This window comes from Capra hircus, chromosome 26 (assembly GCF_001704415.2).
Source record: "Capra hircus breed San Clemente chromosome 26, ASM170441v1, whole genome shotgun sequence".
Taxonomy (NCBI): domain Eukaryota; kingdom Metazoa; phylum Chordata; class Mammalia; order Artiodactyla; family Bovidae; genus Capra; species Capra hircus.
Window position 1 is genome coordinate 33,864,685 of NC_030833.1, and position 17,405 is coordinate 33,882,089.

General features: G+C 49.2%; 1 protein-coding gene across 2 annotated transcripts in view; it reads left to right on the plus strand.

The window, feature by feature from the left end:
* TLL2 (tolloid like 2) overlaps positions 1-17,405 on the plus strand; it is a 143,076-nt gene that overhangs the window by 95,673 nt on the left and 29,998 nt on the right. For both annotated transcript variants that reach the window (XM_018041650.1, XM_018041651.1), the window contains exons 8-10: positions 4,512-4,636; positions 7,047-7,162; positions 12,357-12,459. In XM_018041650.1, the coding sequence (XP_017897139.1) occupies positions 4,512-4,636; positions 7,047-7,162; positions 12,357-12,459 (344 nt within the window). The remainder of the gene's footprint in view (positions 1-4,511; positions 4,637-7,046; positions 7,163-12,356; positions 12,460-17,405) is intronic.

Below are 17,405 nucleotides of genomic sequence, written 5' to 3' on the forward strand. Positions count from 1 at the left end.
CCCCAAAACTTGGCAGTTTATAATAGCTTTTTTTTTTTTTTATGACACTGTGTGAATCATCCTGATTCATTCCTTGCTGGTCTTGCCTGGGATTGCTGCCACAGCAATAACCATTAACCCTCCCAAGACCCAGGCTTTAAAATGTGCATGCCATTATCTCTGTCGCATTTTATTGACCAGAGCAAGGCACAAGTCTAGCCCAGATTCAAGTGATGATGAAAGACATCCTACCTCTTAATGGGAGTACTTGCAACTTCACACTGCCGAGAGATATGGCTGTTAGGAGGCACAATTTGTTATTTTAACAATCCACCGTAGTTACCTTCACACCCTGACCCAGAACTGAGAATGGTCCCAGCAAATCTATTTTGTCGCCGTGTCCTCTCTGCTAATTTTCTTTATGGATTTTCAGAAAACTACTTTGTTCAATGGGGATATTTATCAATGGAGTCTTTAACTAGGGGTCTTTCCTGGTCTACTTTTTGTTAAATTTCCCCCCCTTCTTAACCCTCTGTCGTTACTCTTGGTCAGGTGTCCCCTGGATCTAGCCTGCCCATCATCTCTGATTCTGCCAAAGAGCAGAAAATGCCTACAGAGCATTCAGTCATCTCTGGGGCAAATGCTATTCTTGCTGTTGGGAAACTCAGTCTGTGTGTGTCTTTACAACTGAGCTGTCTGCTTCCAACGTCATTCGCTCTAGTTTATTGCAGTTCTTGCCTCCTCCCCTTGGTTGGACCCAGGCTGTGGGGAGTGATATCTTTGGAGGTTTCGTGGGCAAGAGTCCAGGAGATGAGGAGACAGTTCTCTGGTACAGGAGCGTCTTTGTTTGGAGAACTCTGAGCTGACAGTTTTATTCCCTAAGGGCATCTGCCAAAGCTGTTCTTAGTTTAGCAGAGTGTCAATGCTAAGGGTTGTCCCATATAAAAGGGGGGATGTGACTGCAGCAGTTTACACAGGGACGTCTCTTGTGGTAAACATCTTCCGGAGCCCACCACAGCGCTGCCCGCCCCAGGATGTGCTTGGGGGGAGGTGGGAAGGGGCCCCCAGCCTGCAGAGCCATCTGACTGTGAGCCGTGGTTGCTCCTGCTGCTTTGGTTTTTGAAGTCTCCACACTTCCTAACTCTATCGGGGATCTAACGCACCTTAAGATCTCTTTCTTGGGTGGTGGGAAACACTGGCTGGAGAGAGGACGATGTCAGGATGGGGTGTCCAGGCCTGCCTGCGTTCGGGTCCAGGGTTGGCTCCCCATCACTAGCTTTGTACTCAAGTGAGTCTCTGAGGCTCTGCAGGTTGGTATTCTCACCTTAGAGAGGATCCCGCATAACAACAGCACCTGCTTCTTCGGGTGTTATGAGGATTAAATGAGATGGTGCATTTAAAGGGTTCAGCCAGGTCCTGGCTCATAGGCAGTTCCCATGAATGGACAGCGTGTGTGAGCACACACTGCCCTCACAGCAGGCTGCTGGCCGAGTCGCCTGCACCGTGTGAGTTTCCACAGCGTCAGTTAGTCTGAGTTGCCAAGAGATTATACAGGGCCCTGCATTTTGTGCAGCAAAATGTCTTTCTCCAGGGGAATCAAGACAACAATTACAAGTAAAAACGTTTTGTATTGGAGCAGAAGCACCCATTTTTAGATTCATAGGATTTAGACTTTTATGCAGTCATCCTCTGTGGTTTCACTCTTGGTGAAACCGGTGAGATCAGTGAGGGAGACCAGGGATTCCACAAAAGTGTCTCTAAAGGACCCAGAGATGAGGCAATAGTGAGAGACAGGCCAGGTGGTGAAATGTTGGGGCAAGCGGTCCTGAAACAGACATCGGCAGACAGTCTGGTTAACAATGAAAAGAAAGTGAGCTTGAAATCTGATTTAGAAAAAAAAAGAAGTATATACAAAAACAAAAAGGAAGAAACAGGGACTAATATATATTTTCGAAGGTAATGCTGACCTTAGGGAAAAGGAAACGTTTGAAAGTGAGAGAGAAGAGAAAGGAGAGAACAGCTAATAACTAGGTAACAAGCATTTTTTGCGTTCCCTTTTGAGTCTAAATAGCTATTTTGCAAAACCTTTTGATGCCAGTGTCCTGTCTTGGCTGTGGGATTTAATTCAAGAAGCCTTTGTTGAGGTCTGCTCTGCTATAGTTCCCCTGAGGGCAGAGATGAAGGACCTGGTCTCTCTGCTGGAGGAACTTACTGTTTAGCACCGAAGATAATTATCATCAGTCCCAAAAGATAATACAGTTTGATAAGAAGAATCATATCGAATTAGACAAGAAAGGCCCAGAGGAGGGAACGACTCACTCAGGATGGGAGGGACAGAACTTCTAAAAGGGATAGCCATCTGATGGAGTTTTGAAGATATGAACAAGAGTTTGGTAGTGGTCAAGAAGATGGGTGGTGGGCAGCCTTGGCAGAGGACAGCTTGCTTAAGGGCATGTTTAGGGCAAGAAGGAGGATGAAGTTGTTTATGGTAAAGGTGGAAGAGTCAGAAGAGGAAGGCTGAAGCCAGCGAGCCCAGGCCTGGAGCTTCAGGTGATGGTTGCAAGTGGGTGAAGGCCTCCAAGCGGAGTGGGCACATGCATGCCCTTATACTCAGGATGATCACATTGCTACACTGGGTGCGGAGAGAAGAGTGGCTGAGCCTTCAGTGGGGTGACTACTAAAAAGAGTTCAGGAACAGGATGCTGATAGCTAAGGCAGTGGTCTGGAATGAGGAGAAAGGCATAGATTCAAGAAATGGATAAAGGGTGCTACAGACAGGCCCTGGTTCCTGGTTTCAACAAGGGAGTGAGAGGGAGAAGACAAAGCCAAGGGCACCTTCAAATTCAGTCTCAGGTTCATGGAAAGAGCAGAAAAATGGAGTGCATTAGGTTTTGAATGAATTGGATTTAAGAACTCCATAGGACAGTGCAGTGGAGGGGTCACTAGACATGTCTCTTAGCAGACGGTTCTAGAACCGGAATCAGAGAATTAGCTGTCAGCCTATAGGTGTTCCCTGGTGGCTTAGACAGTAAAGAATCTGCCCACATTGTGAGAGACCTGGGTTCGATCCCTGGGTCGGGAAGATCCCCTGGAAAAGGAAATGGCAACCCACTCCGGTATTCTTGCCTGGAAAATTCCATGGACAGAGGAGACTGGTGGGCTACAATCCACGGAGTTGCAAAAAGTCAGACACAACTGAGCGACACTATAGGTATTGGTTAAAACCCAGATAGCAGGTGGAGCAGGAGAGAGGAGAGAAGAGGGAGAAGGCAAGATTCTAGAAACAGCATTTGCAGGAGGCAGGAGAAGAAGATTCTAACTTGAGAGAGCGGTGTCTGGGGAACCAGGGAGAGGAGAGTCTGAGAGGGGAGGGCCCGGCAGAGGGGACCATGCTGCAGGGAGAGCCGCTGAGCGCTGACAAGTGTTCGCCCAACTTCTTGGTCACTGGCTGGTGACTGGTGACCATTGCTTGTGTAGTCAGACTGCAGCTGGACTGAGGAGTAAAGGGTCAGTAGGCAGCCAGACGATTCTTTCCAGATTCTTGGTTAAGAAGGGATGGAAAGGAACGGGGTGGTAACTGGAGAAGGCCCTGCCCTCCAGGAGAGGTCCCTGGTGGGGTCTGGAAGCAGCGTGGGAGGGTCAGGCAAGGGGTTAACCACGCCCATGACAGGGAGATGTGAAGAGGGCCAGTGTCAGCCAGGCAGCCTAGTGGGCTTTTGTCTGCTTTGCTCCTCTTAGATTTCATTCCCACTGGAGCAGAGCGAGATGGTCAGGTTCAAAGAGGCTGCCATGACCATCTAAACCAATCTCTCACCGTCCAGAGGGGCGAACTGAGGCTCAGAGAGGGAAGGGACTTGTCTGAGTTCACCAGGTGGCAGTCAGGCCTTAGACAGAGATCTCTAGGCCAGAACTCTCCTGTTACCTCCTGTCCTCTGTATTCAGCCCATTTTCCATCTGATTATCCCTCCTGCCAGCAAAGACCCCAAACCCTGAACGCCTTCTTTCACCAACCTGTCAACCAGCTCTTGCTGACCAGCCCCTCCCTGAGAACCTCTCACTGTACTGGTTCCCAAGCTCTCTCTGGAGCCTCTCCAAGACCTACCCACGTTGGGAGCTGCCCGTTGCACAACTCCAGAGGGCACCACTCACACGGCCATCTCTGAATGGTGCTCCCTGCAACTGCGCAGTAGGGGTGGGGGCGGGGGGGGGACCCTGAGGCCCGGACCTGTCAGGGAATTTGTGGAGATGCTCGGGACACTTCAGTAAGGAAGCCACTGGGCTAGGGCCTATTTTTAAACTTGGCAGAGTCATTTTCCCATTGGAAAGGGAGCTGGCAGCTGAGGAAATGGGATGCTAACATGCCACTGCCAGGCCAGGCAGCCCCGTGAGTCACACCACCAGGGGCGGGCAGGCCAGGGGGTAGGAATGTGGATGGGGTGTGGACAGACAGGAAGACTCTAAACCCCTACACGGACGGCCTGACAGCCTTGACTTTTCATTCTCCTTTCTCCCTCTCTCCTTTCTTCCTGTAGAGGCGTTTTCTTGGACACCATCCTCCCCCGACGAGATGACAACGGGGTCAGGCCAACCATCGGCCAGCGCGTGCGGCTCAGTCAGGGAGACATAGCTCAAGCCAGGAAGCTGTACAAATGCCCAGGTAACTGTAAATCACGGGGTTCCAGGGCCTCCGAAGCACCACAGAGACCTCTCAACCACTGTTTGCAAGCATCCCTGGGGCTGGGAAGATACCTCGGGGAGTGTGCCGCCGTTAGGAGGTGGTAGACAGTGTGGAAAGTCCAACCAGTGGAGTGGTTGCAGGCAATGAAGCCAATGAGGACTCTTAGAGGCCACAGCTTAACTTGTGGGATGCTTTGGAACTCTCTGGCAAAGCCCTGATGGTCAGAAGAGGAAGAAGTCGTAGTGGAGCAACAGTGAACGGGGGTCCAACGCGGTGTACGTGCCACAGGGGTGAAAGTGCTCTCCCTGCTAAGGGAGTAGGGGAGGTGGGTTTGGTAAAACAATGACCCAGGGTTTTGCAGAAAGGCAGAGTGGGGGAGCATGCTTTTGGAAGGGTGGAAGCCGGCTTTCCAAACACTGGAAGGCAGAGGGTATCTCAGTGCTGAAAATGAAGTCACTTCTGTGATCTCGGGCTCTCCTAACCATCCAAGGCGCTGGACAGTGGCCAATATTCTGCCCTTGGAGGCTGGACAGGACACTGGATCCCAGCAGATGTCCGTTTCTCTCCCAGTTCAGAAGCCCCGGCCCTTGAGTTTGCCCTCTTTGCTTCCATCTCATTGGCTTCAGCATCATCACCTCCCCCCCTCCACCTGCTTGCCACCCTAGGAGAAACTCACGTCAGCCCCTTTAAGTTGCTGAGCTTCAGTGGAAAGCACTACTTTACAGCAGGCACGTTTTTACCAGTGCTAGGAGAAAAGGCAATTTGGTGGCTTGGAGAGGAAAAAGGAAATTCTACTACCAAAAGGTCTGGTTATCTTTTCCAAACTCTTAGACCAGACCTGCATATGATCATAGGACAGAATATTTGAAATAGGGGTAATCTTAGAAAATTGGCCTATCACTTTTTTTTTTTAACCACACTGCCGGCAGGATGCACTTACTCATAAAGCCACAACCGTATTCGGTCCCCGTAGGATGGCAGTGCTGGCGCTGCTCCCCTCCCAGGCCACCGTTCTGGGAGACTCACTTCCTCCTACAACCCACTTCCCGACCATCTGTGTTCTGGACCTGCCCAGGAAAGCCCTCTGGCTGCCCCAGCTTGTGTGCAGAGGACCGTGTGGGACTGCTCCATCATGAAATGTGTCCATCCAGCTATTAGTCGTCTGGGGGTATGTTAGGGCTGAAATACAGGACACATGTATCATATAACCCTGCTGCATTGAAAGAGAAATCTTATAGCATTCCCTGGGAAATGCCATAGTATTTATTTAGTTATAATGTATATACGTATGCCTCTTGCTTCCCCCCGAAGGATTGGAAGCAGCTGGTAAATACCATGGAGCCATACAGTAATGTGTCTGTCCCTGCAGAATGTTGATGATTATTCTAAAATGATTTCCACAGAACCCTCGGGGGTGTTGACTGCTGGGCGTAATCCTCACGATGCCTGGCAGTTGTTCAGTAACATGATATCGAAGCCCCGATGTACAGGATTTCCTGAGGTCAAGGATGGGCTGTTCTCCAGCCATCCCTTCCTACAGCTCCCCAAACTGCATCTTCAAGCAGTTTCAAGCAGTCACTGAAAGCAAAGGTGGTTGCCACGTGGAGGCCGCATTGAATGGAGGAAAGGAAGGAAGTGTGTGTCCCACACTTTGGAGGTGGCCCCACGAGTCGAGGGGCACTCAGCAAATCAACGCTCTTGTCTTTGAGTTCTGAATCCCTAGAGGTGAGGGAATACGAAACCCACAGCTTCCAAGCTTATGCCTGCAGACATTGTTTCTTTTGAGAACAGATTAGGGGAAATACTGCTCACATACATAGGACTAGGTTCCAGACTCCAGGCAACCCTCAAACATTCAAGGGAAGAATATCCCACTGTAGAATGTGCCAGCTTCCTGTGCTGCTGGTCATTTTCCTTCTTTTTCTTGACTATTTCATGCTCTTTCAGAGGTGGGTAGCAGAAAAAGAAGAGACAAGATCTCACTTAGCAGCTGTGTTAAGCACTGTGCTGGGCCGTTTCATGTAAAGCAGATGGTTTCATTAACCCTCTAAGCAGGTCCCACCCATTCCACAGATAAAGAAAACTGAGGCCCAGAAAGCTGGGACATGTTCCCACCACCCAACAGCCAGCTGGAGAGCTGAATTCAAAGCCAGCTCTAGGCTGTGCTCAATCCTGAGAGCCTCAGAGGAAACCCTTAGGGTGTTACTTTTTGGCCCCCAGGCCTAGTTTTTGCTTTTATCGGTCAGAGAAATGTCAGTCTGCCTGCCATGCTTTTCAGCAAGGTGTTCCTGGGGCTTTGGCTGGTTAACTGAATTTGCTTAGCAGCCCTGTCCATGGGCGGGAAGCGTGTGCAGATGCCTGAATCACATGTCTTGTTTTGCTTGTGCAGCATGTGGGGAGACCCTGCAGGACACAATGGGGAACTTTTCTGCACCTGGTTTCCCGAACGGCTACCCTTCTTACTCCCACTGTGTCTGGAGGATATCAGTCACTCCAGGAGAAAAGGTAGGTATGAAACCACCTCGGGAAATAACATTGTATTCTTTGAATTGGGTGAGGCATGAGGAATTAGTGTTATTATTCATAGTAGTAATGGTATCTGTTATGTTATGTTATGAGCACCTACTATGTGCCAGTTACTGGGCAAGCTTGCTGAACATTCATGATTTCTGGACTTTCCCACCCACCTTCCCCATACAAATGGAGGCCTGTGTGCTACATGTCCACTGGAGTTCTAAATCAAGCTCACGTCTGGTCAAACAAAGTAGGCGCTATCCTCCTACCGTGATAAAGACACCAGCAGGATGCTCTGGAAGGCAAGGGACCAACTTAGAATTTCTTGACACCTCAGATTCTGTGTATCAAAGTGGTACTATAAGGAGAGTTAGCCCCCAACCATGGCTGTCCCTCCTCCTCTTCCCAGCCCCAGTTCCATCTACGAGCAACCAGGGCACACCCCAGCCCACAGTCCCAAGCATTCTCCACACCTACCTTGTAAACAGCTGTTGCTGGGCTTCCCTTCTTGTGGAAGCGGATGGGTCATCTGTGTTGTCCACCTTTGGGAGGATGGATCCAAGGCAGAGATCTTTGCACACCCTGGATTCCTGTCCTGGGTGCAGTTTAAGGTGTAGGATCTGGGAAAATCCTGGTAGGCACATTCCTTTGGTTCTGAAGATTCCACAGCCCTCTAAAGTTGAGCCCAGGGCAGGGGTCTCTTTTGCCCTGGTGCAGGGGTGGTATATTCTTAACCTTTCTGCAGGGTTCATCTTCTTGTCTCCATTATATGAACAAAGAATCTGAGTCTCAGACATTTAAAAAATTGCCCCCGTCCACTACAGGATATAGAACTGGGAACTGGGGCTTCTGCACCTCCAAGTTTGTTTTTTTCCCCTACACCTCTCTACAAAACCAAAGGTCCTTCAGGTTCTCTTGTTGCAGGAAGGAGGACCCCTTCCAGGGCCCGAAACTGGGCTCCTGTCTAACACTCGGAAATGAATTGTCCGAGGAGACACATGTGCTGACAAAGCAAGAGATTTCATTGGGAAAGGGCACCCAGATGGAGAGCAGTACGGTAAGGGAACCCAGGAGAACTGCTCTGCCGCGTGCCTTGCAGTCTCAGGTTTTATGGTTATGGGATTAGTTTCCGGGTGAACTTTGGCCAGTCACTCTAATTCAGAGTTTTTCCTGGTGGCGCACGCATCGCTCAGCCAAGACGGATGCTAGCGAGAGGGATTCTGGGAAGTGGAGGGACACACGGTGTCTCCAGGAAAGACTGAATGATGGCTAGGAACCACTGTGAGCACTTTCTACGGGCTAGGCATTGTTCTCCGCATAGCATGTGGAGTCTCTCACGTAGTCCTCACTTCCTGTGACTATTACCACACTCATTTTGCAGGTAAGGAAATGAACTTGCCTAAGGCCACTTGTTTGTTGTAGAGCTGGGATTTGACCCCAGGCAATTTGATTTGGAGAGCCTGGATAGTTAATCATCCTAAATTATTCCACAAAGCGGACAGGCTGGACATTTAAACATGCATTCATACACACAGACTCACATGCACACACACAAAACAGCCACATGCTCACATCCTTCCTTTGGCTCTAGGCATTTATAACAGTGTGGTTGTCATCTTGAACCTAAGAAACTTCAGAGCAGTCTGCCTTGAGCAGGTTTGCTGTCCTTGTGCCTGCAGGAGGCTCCAGTGGAGGGGGGCAGGAAGGAGGAGGAGGAGGAAGAGGAAGGGATGTGGTAATCCCTAAATTGTTGAATTGCCCTGAATAGCAGAGGCTATGTGATATGTGTGAACAGCAGAAGATTCACCAAGCCCTAATTATAAATGCTGACTGGGGCAGGGAGAATATATCATTGAAATTCCAGCCCCAGTTATTTCAACTTTGGCTTCATCCAGCCTTCTCCAGAGGTGTTAGTAATCAGCAGACTTGATTGATTTGAGTTTCGCCTCCTGTGCATCAACCTCTTCCCCTGTGGTCTTCATGGCTCACTAATATACCTAAATAATTAGCCTGAATAATTATCCATTCATTTACACTGTGAACATGTTACTGAGGAAGTTGTAATAACATTTCCGTTCTGAAAATTTTCAAAGCAAAGGCTAAAGAATTATATTGCAACCAGTTAGCAAGGATTACCGAGCCCTTCCTTCCTGAATTCCAGCATTGTGAGAGAGATGAAAGAAATCTAAGGTATAACCTCTGTCTTCAAGAGACTTAGAGTTGAGAGTCCTTTCTTCACCCCTAGGGAGTCTGATTTAATTGAAGGAGGGGCATTTGCTCAGCACCAGTACTGTTTTTAACTTCTGAAGTGAGTTCAATCCACAGGCAGATTGAAAGAAGAGTAACATCTCTCTCTCTCTCTCTCTCTCTCTCTCTCTCTCTCTCACACACACACACACACACACACACACACACACCAGCACAGGAGGTGAGCTGGCCGGACACACACACCAGCACAGGAGGTGAGCTGGCCGGTTATTTTCCGGTACTGACTTCACTTCCTAGGAGATTATAGGGCTCTGTCGAAGATGGTGCTGCCTGTCCTGAGACCTGAACTGTGAAGCTGTGGGCACTCTCAAGATAGGCTATGCAAAGAGCCCTTAGTGTTCCATGTCCATGCAGTGTGGATTTTTTAAAATCACCCTTTATCGAGTGTCTTTTATGTCCAGGCATGGCACTATACATGCCATATACAGTTTCTCATGCAGTCCCGTCAAAAACCCAGTGGTGGACATGTTGTTTTACAGGTGAGAAAGCTAAAGGTCCAAGGGGAAGTATTTTCCCAAGATTTCAGAGCTGGAAAGAAATCCAGATCTTCCTGCTTCTAAAAACACCTGCTCTAGAATCACTCTAAGAGAGAGGGAAGAGTTCACCTGCTCTAGAATCACTCTAAGAGAGAGGGAAGAGTTCACCTACTCTAGAATCACTCTAAGAGAGGGGGAAAGTTCCAAAAAGGAAAAGTCAAGTTTATCTGGGTAATCAGGGAAGGCCTCAGGGAGGAGGGAGGGGCCCCCGATCTGGGTCTGGGAAGGACCCATTTGTACAGATACATCAGGGTGTACCTGGAAAACAAGGTCAGGTAGGCTGGGTGCTGGAGGCTCTGAAAAGTAAGCCAAATTTAGTTTATGAGACAGGTATATAGGTAGCCACTGAGGTTTTCTGAGCACAGGAGGGATCTGGTAAACATGAGCTGTAAGTGCAGGATTGATCCAGAAGACCTGGTGTGCAGAATGGTCGGGGGTGCAGCAGTCCTGGTGAGGTGGAGCAAGACTGGCTCATAGCAGGGACTCTGACATCTCAAAGGAAGAAATCCCATCAGCGCTGGCATAAACAATGGAGGCCAGGGAGAACTAACCCCGAGGTAGAGCACCTCAGTGACTGGGGTGAAGGTGTCCCCTACAGACAGGGAAGCTGGGAGGACGGGGTTCTTCTTTTGAGGTGCCCTCCAGTTAATGGCATCACCGATTCGATGGATATGAGTCTGAGCAAACTGTGGGAGATGGTGAGGGACAGGGAAGCCTGTGTGCTGCAGCCCATGGGGTCGCAAAGAGTCAGACACGACTTGGTGACTGAACAACACAGTTGATGGGCCAGCAGAAGAGAGAGAACAGCGGACAGGGCACAGGCTGCCACGGCAAAAACCAGAGAGGAGAGACTCCAAGCAGAGAGGCCAGGGAATGAGGACAAGACCCAAGTCCTTTCCATGTGGCCAGGAGCGCCGCAAAGCCTCCAGCCCAAAGGTTTAGTAGAGATGTAAGACCCGGGGCTATAAGAACAGAAAAGAAAGCGGTCTTTGGAAGCAGGAGAGTGAAGATGCTAAAAAAAGGTGAACTGACTGTGAGCAAACCCCCCACCGCCCCGGGTGGGAAAACGTCAGGGGTGCAGGGGCTGGGGCGTTGCCCTTATGCAGGACTCTGGAGAGAAGAAGAGCTGAGAGGTGACAGGTGAGGACACAACAAGCACAGACAAGGAGCCCACCGGAGAGCTGCAGCCAGACAGTCCTGGGCACCATGCGTGGTGAGCTCCAAGCAGGGGTGAGGGGAGAGGGCAAACTTGACCTCTGTCTGGGCTGGCTGGGCTGGAAGGGGCGCAGGGCCCATGAGCTGAGCCTGCAGGGCCACCCAGCCCCTTCCATCACTTGTGAACTAAGGCACCGACTGAATGGCCTCCGGGGGTTCTCAAGATTGTCCAAAGGAACTGAAGCGTCCTTCCCAGTCCCTCAAAACCCACCTCCCTCCTCACCTCTCCTGCCCCCTCGCTCCAGACAGGCTCACAATGACCTCTACTGAAGGCTCAGCACAGTTCCCTAAGTGTCTCCTTGGTCTGCTCGTGTCGAGCCCTCGCACCACAATTCTGTCTGGCCCTCCTCTACCCATGCATCCCGTTCCCCTTAGGTTAAATGCCACCTCCTCCAAGAAACCTTCTTCTTGTCCCCAGGGCAGAATCTGGTTCTCCTTCCTCAAGGCTCCAGAATGCCTTTCTGTCCATCCCTGTCTTTTCAGCATTTCTTCCATAGTGTTCTAATTGATTTAGCACATCTGTCCTCCTCTCCTTCTCTGAGTTTTGGCAGAGAACTTACAGGCAAGAACTCTTTCTTACTGACCTTTCTATCTTGATTGGCCGACGCAGACTGGCACACAGTAGGTGGTCAACGAACAATGGTGGAATGAATGAATGAATGAACGAAATTGCAGGAAGGTTATTAACACACCACACCTCAGAAGAGTGAGGTCACGGACCAGGGAAACATTGATCACAGAGAAGCTCGGATGCACTCAGGCTCACCCCGGGCCCTTTAGAATGATTGATGATGTTTTAAGATCTTTTTGTATCTCTAAACTTCACTGACCCCTTACCTCCTCCCAAATCCCCAGTCTCAACGCATCCTGGCCTGTGTTTTTAATGCGTCTTGCTTTCTGTAAACCACTAAGCGACTTCAAAAGCTCAAGTTATTCCCCAGACAGAACCATAGAACCCATCTCCTCTGTTTACTCCTCATCCTGTTTAAGGTTTATTATTTAATGTCATGAGGTTTCCTGTGAATGCGTTTTTGAGAGGACACTCCTACTGTGGTCTGAGAGCTCTGTATGCTAAAGGGTAACGTGAGAACACCGCTATGCAAGATGTATCTTCAAAACTCCTCAGACTGGGCTGCCAAAACTCACTTTACGGTAACTCTTTACAGATCGTCTTAAACTTCACATCCATGGATTTGTTTAAAAGCCGCCTGTGCTGGTACGACTATGTGGAGGTCCGGGATGGTTACTGGAGGAAAGCCCCCCTGTTGGGTGAGTTGACTTCAGAGAGCCTTAAAAGAGACGTGCTCAGATGCTCTCTGTGATGCTCTTAAATGTTTGGAAGGGGCCATCCACCAGTCACAGGAAGCTCTCACGGGTTGGTGTCGTTGTAAAACTCTGAACACTCCATTTGGCCGCACATGTTAAAAGCTTTTAAAACTGCGAATACTCTTTGACCCAGCCGTTCCACTTCTTGGAATTTATCCTAGGGAACTAATTAAGGAACTGTGCAAAGCTCTCGCTACAGGGACATTCACTGAAGCAGGAAACATTGAAAACAATTTAAATATTCAACAGTAGGGGTTAGATGAATAAATTATAATACATCTTTTCCATGAAAAACTATCCAGCCATTAAAAACAAAGTTGGACTATTTATTGATACAGAAAGATGTTTGTTGTACATTGCTATGCAAAAGGTGTTGCAAAATGGATATGCAGTAAGATTCTATTTTAACAAAAGCATATGTATTATGAAGCATTGCAAAATCAGACACCCTCAGGGCTGCTTTCCATAGGGTCGCACAGAGTTGGACACGACTGAAGTGACTTAGCATGCATGCATGCGTTGGAGAAGGAAATGGCAACCCACTCCAGTATTCTTGCCTGGAGAATCCCAGGGACAGAGGAGCTTGGTGGGCTGCTGTCTACGGGGTTGCACAGAGTCGGACACGACTGAAGCGACTTAGCAGCAGCAGCAGGAATAAGGTATAAATGAGAGAGATGGCGTTGGTATAATAAAGTAAAGAGTGGTGGGGAGTGTGGCAAGCTAAACAGTAAATATCCTGACTCAAATTACCCAAAGCAAAATTACTTAAAACAATCATGCAGGCTGGATTCAACTGGAAGGAACCATTTTATGACCTACAATATAAATATTAAGTAAACTTAGAAATGTAAATAAATAACAGTGGTTATTTCAGGATGATAGATATAAACATTTATTCTCTTGTTGTTCCTGATTTAGCTGTATTTTCTAATTCTTCTCTGATAAACCTGTATTCTTTTGGGAAGATGAACAGTACATGAACTCATTGATGAAAAGGCAGGTGGGCCTTTGAGTGAGAGGCAGTGGGCAGGTGGCATAAAGAGAAAGGTCAGTTCACTCAGGATTGATCACCAGAAAAGGGATCTCTAGGGTGACCAGGGAAAGTTAAGGTCACATAGAGGCTTGGTGGCATCGGTGTCAGGACAATGGACACAGGGACTCGTTTGGCCCAGGAATGTCACCATGGTAGAGCCAGAAAGAGGAGCCGAGCGTAAGGAGTCAGTTGGGAGGGTCTCCGCTGAGAGTGGGTTGTTTATAGACGGCTCTTCAGGCTGGGCTTCTGAGGTGGACCACTCTAAGTTCTCTGTGCAAACTTTGTCCCTGGCAGATCTTCACGTGGGCAAGAAGCCATACTTGTGACGCGTCCAGTGACTGGGCCGAGTATGACAGCTGACTAAAGATGGAAGCAGGAAAGAGTGGACAGCGCTAAGGTGGGCAGTTTCCCTGCCAGACCAAGCCCAGCTGCCTGGCAGATTCCAGAATAGCTCAGGAGAGACAGGGATGGAAGGTCTGGCTGGCCCCAGGGGCCCTGGCAGGTACTAAGCTTCCATATGGCCAAAGGGTCTCAGCCAGGTCAGCTACTCCCGGGAAGGGCACACAAGTCCTCTCAGTCCAGAGGGCCATGAGCTTAACTTCCTAGAGGTACCAATAGGTAGGTATTTGTGTCCTCTGGGGTGGGAACATAGCCAGAGCTGGCTTTGAGTGGAGGATGCCAGGTTATCACTGGTAGGGGGTTCAGTCAGGTAGCTGGTGGTCCAGGAAAGCAGGGCAAGAAACTGACTCCCAGGCCAGGCACAGACAGACAGGAGTGTGTGCGGTTCGGGACAGATGGGTTATGCCACCCGATGGCAGGGTGGAGGCTGTCTGCCCTGGGTTTCCGCTTCCTGTCCAACGTGAGCAGACGCAGTGTGTATGGGGAGGCGTGGCTTTGTAGGTAGCACCGACTGGGTGCAACAAAATAAACACAGAGGGCTGCCCTCCTGGTCGCAGAGGTTCCAAAACCTGGCTGCACCCCAGCATCAGTGGGGAAGATTTCTATGAGATTCCTGGGAAACTGTTGAACCAGGATCTCCATGTGGTGGATCAGGGAACAATCCCACTTACCGATAAATATTTGTGCGTGTGTACCTGTCTAGTTCCAAATACACGGAAACAGGGCTGCAAGGGCTCTCAGCAAACTAAAGAAGGTGGTTGCCTCGGAGAAGGAAAGCATGGGGAGGGGGCAACCTCATGGTTTGGTTTGTGTACTTCTGGATTATTTGGCTTTTTTATAAGAATGCATCCAAATATTTCATAATTGAATTTTAAGAAACGCTGTGTGGGAGGAGTTTCTTGAGAACATGGAATCGTGTGGACCTTTGAGTCACTTCATCACACACCTTCATGAGAAACCCACACTCCCCAGAGCAGGCCGACTCACCAGGGCCACATAGCCTGCTAGGGGCTTGAGATCAGTTCAGAACTTAGAAGTCCTGCTGATGGGGTGAAGGGGACTGTGAATCTAGAAGGGAGTCCGCATAGGACTGCCAGATAAAAATGCATGATTCGTTGTTTATCTGAAATTCAAATTAAACTGGGCTTCCTGTATTTTTGTTTGCTAAATCTGGCACCCCATACCCCCTAGGGAACGTGATAGACTTGAAAAGCTCCGGAGGGGGGGACACTCTCTGTTCCTAAAGTTCCCTGGAGAGGGCCAAGGCACGCTCCTGAAAATGGGCACCGACAGAGGGATTTCCAGCCACCCCTTGAACTTGAAACAAGAATTTTCTCACTACAGATCCTGGGAACTCTGACCACGTTCATTGATTCGATGGGGCTTTTGCTGTTCGTCATTGTCAGTGAGGGTTTTTGTGTGTGGGTTTTTTGTTTTGCTCAGATTTTACACTTTTGCTGTGAGTGTGTGTAGGTATTTGTGTGTGTCTGTGTGTGTGTGTGCCAAGTGTGTTGCAGCCAAGGCGTGGCCCAGCGCCTGTAACCGTCATTCTTCATTTGCAGTTCTCCTTTGCCAACTATTTGGCCTGCTCTGATGTTTCCAAATGCAGTTGTTAGTGAACTTTTGTGTTTGGAACAAGTGCATTGTGTAGGCCGAGCTGGTCCCTGGGAGGGGTCAGTGCCATGAAATCTGCCGGGAGGAGGCAGGTCAATGCCCCTTTGGCAGGAGGGAGAGCGGATTAGAGCGGATTGTGAAAGTATGCATCTTGCTCTGAAAAACTGTGCATTGCATATTTTCCCAGGGCAGTGTGTGAAACTCCAGGCATAATGGACGCATAACTTTTTATGAATGAACCCTTTATGGCTCCCCATGGAGTCCTCTTGTAGTGTCCTCATCTGCATTTCCTCTTCTTGATATCCTTATTAAACTCCTCCTCCAAAGGCGGGAACCAGAGTTCAGTTTAGGAATTTGACACCTTTTCTCTCATCCAGTTTCTCTCCAGCCTGTTAGTCTCCCTGGGAGGAGGCTGTTTGGGACTCAGCTTTTCACATCCTGATTAAAGGGAAATGTAAGTAGATTGAGAACATTTCACGCCTGCTTAAAGGTACCAGATTCATTTTTTCAGTTTCGAGGGTCACTGATGAGTTTGCACCGAGAGCGGGGAGAAAGGTGGCTGCACAGAACTCATCCACTAACCTGAAATGCTGGCCTATTAATTGGATTCTCCTCCCTTCTTTCTGCTAGAGGAATTACTCTAACAATGCACTTTTGTATGCAGAACCATCCTTGGGCATTCTGTGCCACCACAATGCGCACAAAAGCCTTTTTCCCCTCTTTCCCTGAAGTGGGGAGGGAAGTTCAGAAAGGCCAGGCCGGCCAATCAGTGTCGCGTGGCCCCACTACTGGGGGCTCCCTGGGCCGGGGCAGCCTCCCAAATGAGCAGGACCCATGGCATGAGGCAAATTGGCATGCCTGGCATTGCCACAGCCTTGCTCTATGGTTTGAGTCTTTGATCATCATTCCAATGTGTCTGTTTCCAAACTGGGAAATGAGAATACTGATTACATTCCCAGAGAACAGATTTGATGTCTATTGATCCAAAAATGTACAGTATTTAGAACCGAGTCCGATTCTTTGGATGGTGGGTGGCAGTAATGGTGAGCATGGTGAAGAGGGTTAGACTGGGGATGAAGGTCACGATCTCAGGCTGCTTAGGTTCAAATCCTGCTGCACTCACAATCTTGAATGTGAGCCAGTGTGCTCAGTCGCTCAGTCGTGCCTGACTCTTTGTGACCCCATGGACTGCAGCCTGCAAGGTCCTCTGTCCGTGTAATTTTCCAGGCAAGAGTACTGGAGTGGGTTGCCACTTCCTACTCCAGGGTCACAGTCTTGAGCAGAACTTAAGTTGAGAATGGTGGTAGTGGTTTAGTCGCCAAGCCATGTCTGACTCTTGTGACCCCATGGACTGAAGCCTTCCAGGCTCCTTTGTCCATGGGATTCTCCAGGCAAGAATACTGGAGTGGGTTGCCATTTCCTCCTCTATAAACTGAATATCAGTTCAGTTCAGTCGCTCAGTCATGTCCGACTCTTTGCGACCCCATGAATCGCAGCACGCCAGGCCTCCCTGTCCGTCACCAGCTCCCAGAGCTCACTCAGACTCACATCCATCGAGTCAGTGATGCCATCCAGCCATCTCATCCTCTGTCATCCCCTTCTCCTCCTGCCCCCAATCCCTCCCAGCATCAGAGTCTTTTCCAATGAGTCAGCTCTTCGCATGAGGTGGCCAAAGTACTGGAGTTTCAGTTTTAGCATCTCAAATTCTCTCCAAGGCTCAGTTTTTTCAGAAACGCGATTAATAATAGCACCTACTTCAAAAGGTAGTAAGGAGACAAATAGATAATCTATATAAAGTGCATAGGACAGTGTCTGGTGTAGACTGGCTCAGTTTAAAAGGGGG